This window comes from Silurus aristotelis (assembly GCF_946808225.1).
Source record: "Silurus aristotelis genome assembly, chromosome: 25".
Lineage (NCBI taxonomy): Eukaryota > Metazoa > Chordata > Actinopteri > Siluriformes > Siluridae > Silurus > Silurus aristotelis.
This window is the reverse complement of record NC_139598.1, coordinates 18,983,622-18,989,448: the sequence shown is the minus strand read 5'-3', so window position 1 is coordinate 18,989,448 and position 5,827 is coordinate 18,983,622. Positions and strand designations below refer to the sequence as shown.

The 5,827-nt window shown below is 40.8% G+C and overlaps 2 protein-coding genes across 2 annotated transcripts in view; both read left to right on the top strand.

The window, feature by feature from the left end:
* The window catches only part of LOC310719501 (beta-1,4-galactosyltransferase 3), a 389,210-nt gene that overhangs the window by 30,644 nt on the left and 352,739 nt on the right, over positions 1-5,827 (top strand). The gene's annotated exons all lie outside the window — the stretch shown is intronic.
* Positions 1,333-5,827, top strand: part of cndp1 (carnosine dipeptidase 1) — a gene marked incomplete at its 5' end in the record, with an annotated part of 5,618 nt that continues 1,123 nt past the window's right edge. The window contains 8 exons of the mRNA XM_083529290.1: positions 1,333-1,539; positions 1,849-2,011; positions 3,704-3,792; positions 3,894-4,091; positions 4,383-4,467; positions 4,650-4,810; positions 4,946-5,110; positions 5,201-5,342. Coding sequence (XP_083385416.1) covers positions 1,333-1,539; positions 1,849-2,011; positions 3,704-3,792; positions 3,894-4,091; positions 4,383-4,467; positions 4,650-4,810; positions 4,946-5,110; positions 5,201-5,342 — 1,210 coding nt within the window. The remainder of the gene's footprint in view (positions 1,540-1,848; positions 2,012-3,703; positions 3,793-3,893; positions 4,092-4,382; positions 4,468-4,649; positions 4,811-4,945; positions 5,111-5,200; positions 5,343-5,827) is intronic.

The window sequence follows — 5,827 nt, the reverse complement described above, 5'->3', positions numbered from 1 at the left end:
TTATAAACAACATCTTATTTTTCTACAGTTACATACAATAACATTTATAGTTACACACAATACAGTTACATACAATAACATTTACAGTTACACACAATACAGTTACATACAATAACATTTACAGTTACATACAATAACATTTACAGTTACATACAATACAGTTACATACAATAACATTTACAGTTACATACAATAACATTTACAGTTACATACAATACAGTTACATACAATAACATTTACAGTTACATACAATACAGTTACATACAATAACATTTACAGTTACATACAATAACATTTACAGTTACATACAATACAGTTACATACAATAACATTTACAGTTACATACAATAACATTTACAGTTACATACAATACAGTTACATACAATAACATTTACAGTTACATACAATAACATTTACAGTTACATACAATAACATTTACAGTTACATACAATACAGTTACATACAATAACATTTACAGTTACATACAATAACATTTACAGTTACATACAATAACATTTACAGTTAATAACATTTACAGTTACATACAATACAGTTACATACAATAACATTTACAGTTACATACAATAACATTTACAGTTACACACAATACAGTTACATACAATACAGTTACATACAATAACATTTACAGTTACACACAATACAGTTACATACAATACAGTTACATACAATAACATTTACAGTTACATACAATACAGTTACATACAATAACATTTACAGTTACATACAATACAGTTACATACAATAACATTTACAGTTACATAAAATAACATTTACAGTTAAATACAATAACATTTACAGTTAATAACATTTACAGTTACATACAATACAGTTACATACAATAACATTTACAGTTACATACAATAACATTTACAGTTACATACAATAACATTTACAGTTACATACAATACAGTTACATACAATAACATTTACAGTTACATACAATACAGTTACATACAATAACATTTACAGTTACATACAATAACATTTACAGTTACATACAATACAGTTACATACAATAACATTTACAGTTACACACAATACAGTTACATACAATAACATTTACAGTTACATACAATAACATTTACAGTTACATACAATACAGTTACATACAATAACATTTACAGTTACACACAATACAGTTACATACAATAACATTTACGGTTACATACAATACAGTACATACAATAACATTTACAGTTACATACAATAACATTTACAGTTACATACAATACAGTTACATACAATAACATTTACAGTTCTACCAAAAATAATGGCAATATCAAAAAAATATATATTTTTACACCATTATAAATGTGTTTTTGTGTGTGTGTGTGTGTGTGTGTGTGTGTGTGTGTGTGTGTGTGTGTGTTTGAGGCTCTGAGAGACTGGGTGTCTATAGAGAGTGACTCCAGTGATGTCACTAAGAGGGCGGAGCTACAACGTATGATGGGTGTGGTGGAGGAGAAGCTGCGTGGGATGAAGGGAAACGTGAGCGTGATGGACATCGGCACTGAGACGGTCAGGATACACACACACACACACAAATACACAAACATATTTATATATTAGCAATATACACACACATACACACACACACACACACACACACAAATACACAAACATATTTATATATTAGCAATATACACACATACACACATACACACACACACACACACACACACACACACACACACACACACACACACACAAATACACAAACATATTTATATATTAGCAATATACACACACACACACACACACACACACACACACACACACACACACACACAGCATTTACTATTTTGTGTTTCTGTGTGGGGAGGGCAGTTGGAGGATGGCAGGGTTGTTGCGTTACCGAGTGTTGTGACGGCGGTGTTTGGTGATGATGAGAATAAACACACAGTGTGTGTGTATGGACATGTGGACGTACAGCCAGCCAGGAGAGAAGACGGCTGGACCACAGACCCCTACAACCTCACCGAGATTAACGGTTCAGTAAACATTTGACTCCTTGTGTGTGCACAAGCACAGTGTGTGTTTTACACATTTACACATTTTCCAGTCAGCAGATCATTTATCAATCCTTTATACACACACACACACACACACACACACACACACACACACACTCAGACACTAAATATTTTATGCTGGTGTAAAGAACTTCAAATGTTTTACATTTGTTTAGTTTTTGTGTGACACTCGGATTATTATTATAAATAGCTGCGACTCCGCCTCCTCTGGCATTTAGACGGGGTTGATGTATGTAACTATACCCAGGAGGACTCGCTTCATTTAATGCTACATATTCATTCAGTTTTATCCATGTTTCTGTCAAACACATTATTTTAAACTCCTGGTCGGTAATAATTTATTTTCTAGTCAGCGCTTTTGACGTGAGAGATCTAATATTCAACAATCCTGTCTTTAGATCAGAGGTGCTGCTGTGCATTCAGTCCTATTTAATTTAATGTTAATCAGGTTACTTAAACAGACTTTACGAGAGTTCCTATGTTTTGGTTTCGCTCGGGGGACAGACACAGTCTCAATATGGTGAATCCTGAGTGACGACTCTGTGCAGCCAGCAGACGGTCGGTTTAGCCTGTCTGTCTGCTCCCTGGCCTTGGCTCTGGACAGTCACTGGTTAACTAGTGCTGTTCTGAGACTATGACCTCTACTACAAGAAATGAGAGCAGCACCTTCCCGAGTGGGAGGGATACCGTCCCGCCCTAACAGGCCAGCCTTGCTCTCAAAATTTCTTCAATTATCTATGAAGCCCACATTGTTTTTGGAGCACCACTCGGACATCCAGCAGTTCAGCGAACATAACCTGCTGTTAACTACATTGCCACGTCGCATTGGGATGGGGCCAGAGCATGTTACTGCATCTTAGAAAACCTGTGCTTTTCTAGACCCCTAAGCTGACCTGCTATGTCCGGCGCCCTGGCTCCCGGTATACACATGACCTGTGCTGCTAATGCCCCTAAAGATCTCGCTAATGTCACGTGCCACAGAATAGAGTCTCCTATAACCAGAGCTCTTTCAGGTTTCTCAGTGGGTGCTTTAAAGAGGAGAGCAAACCTGTTGGACATGTGAAGCGGAGAGGAACGGTGCTTCCTTGGGCGAGCTTTCGCATTACCTTTGGCTTTGCGAGTATTCCACCAAGTCGTCACCCATTCGCCCCTCTGCAAAGGCTCTAATGCTGGAGTCGGGGGAACGCTAACTCCACCTAGGGCATCCAGACTTTCCTCCTGCAGAACCTGCTCTTGCACTAATTCTCTCTAGACTTTGGACGCTCCTCTAATGCTAAGTTTTTCTCCATCAAAGAGCAAACTAACTAAAACTTCTTACAGATAAAATTATTGGAGAAAGACTGACTAAACATGTCACACTTCACACACTGAATGAGCTGGATGCTCGCCATAGCAGAGAAATTACGTACCTTAACGTGTGTGTTAGTAGTTCTGATGGGAATGGCCTCCACTCACGTCTCCAAACAGGGAATAAAACCCTCTTCCAAAAGGAAAAGAATAAAGAAAATCGCAGATTATGCATGCACAAACATGAAATTCGTGTCAAACAAAGTAACAACAGGAAGCTGTTTTGGTTCCTGAACTCTGTCTGAGCTGCGTGTTACAGACATGTTCTTAACATGTTATTAATCTTCATACCTCTCCTGCAGGAAACTTGTACGGCAGAGGAGCATCTGATAATAAAGCTCCGGTCCTCGCCTGGATTCATGCAGTGGAGGCATATACAGCTCTGAACATGGTGAGTGTCAGTGCAAACACACACACACACACACACACACACACACATACACAGAGTTATTACTATATTTAATAATCACTGGTGCTGGTGTTGGTGGTCAGGAGCTGCCGGTGAATGTGAAGTTCCTGATAGAGGGGATGGAGGAGACAGGTTCTAATGGTCTGGATGTTTTGGTGGAGTCTCAGAGAGATGCTTTTTTCTTTGATGTGGATTATATTGTGATCTCAGACTGCGGCTGGCAGAGCACTCGCCCTGCTCTCACCTACGGCACCCGTGGGAACTGCTACTTCTATGCTCAGGTCCTACACACACTGCTACACAACCATTCAAACATCTCCTTCTCCTCCTCCTTCTCATCATTATAATTATCATCATCACCATCACCATCATCATCATCATCATCATCATACTGCATGTCGTACCCTGTATGTATGTGTATGTGACAAATAAAATTTGATTTGATTTGATAATTATAATCATCATCATTCTATTGTATGGTGTTATATTGTTTTGTGCTGTGTTGTATTGTGTTGTGTTGTATGGTGTTGTATAGTATTTTGTTGTATTGTGTTGTGTTGTGTGTGTTACAGGTGGAGGGCCCGAAACAGGATCTACACTCCGGGGTGGACGGAGGCGCTGTGATCGAGCCCATGAGCGACCTGATTGGAATTCTAAGTGCTCTCTGAATTTTACTTACAAACTACATCTTCTTTATTCATTATTGATTCTGTTCATCACACACGCACACACACACACACACACACACACACACACACACACACACACACACACACACACACACACACACACACACAGACACACAGAGTTGTAGTGTAATGGTGATTTCTGTGTCTCAGACTCACTGGTTAGTGCGAGTGGTCAGATCCTGATCCCTGGAGTTGCAGATGCAGTTGCAGACTTCACTGAGGAGGAGAAGAAGATCTACGAGAAGGTGGATTTTGACATGGGGACATACAGGAGCTCAATCGGTGTTGAGCGCCTCATGTATAACAACAAGGTCAGAATTTATTTCTCTAATTTATTCCCTACACTTCAGATGTATTTATGTTCCTCAGGGACTGTTGATGTTCAGCTCCTGGAGAATTCTGATTAATGCTCAGAACATGGGAATGTTGGTTATGGGATCACTTAGGTGGACCTTCTGGCTCATATGTGGCGTTTTCCCACCATATCCATCCATGGGATTGAGGGAGCTTTCTGTGGAATTGGAACTAAAACCGTGATCCCCGCTAAAGTCACCGCCAAATTCTCTATCCGTCAGGTTCCCAACATGAATCCTGCAGTTGTGGAGAAACAGGTAGAAGATGAAGCTCATCACACTGTACAGTACACTGATGAAGGAACTGATGGATCAGAGATGATTTGTGACAGTAAACTCCCTGTTCAGGTAACGGATCACCTGCACGGCGTGTTCCAGCAGAGAAAGAGTCCGAACAAACTCAAGGTGAAGATGATCATCGGTGTGAAGCCGTGGTTAACAGACACCAAAAATGCGCTGTACGAGGCTGGAAAAAGAGCAGTGAAGAGAGGTCTGCATCACGCAATCACACAAACACGCCATCACAGCATCACAGTTTTACAGCATCACAATCGTGCCTTCACACCACCCTGCCTTCACACCACCCTGCCTTCACACCACCCTGCCTTCACACCATCCTGCCTTCACACCACCCTGCCTTCACACCATCCTGCCTTCACACCACCCTGCCTTCACACCACCCTGCCTTCACACCACCCTGCCTTCACACCACCCTGCCTTCACACCATCCTGCCTTCACACCACCCTGCCTTCACACCATCCTGCCTTCACACCACCCTGCCTTCACACCACCCTGCCTTCACACCACCCTGCCTTCACACCATCCTGCCTTCACACCATCCTGCCTTCACACCACCCTGCCTTCACACCACCCTGCCTTCACACCACCCTGCCTTCACACCATCCTGCCTTCACACAAAACACCATCATGCAAACATGCCATCACACCTCATGCAAACATGCCATCACACCAAC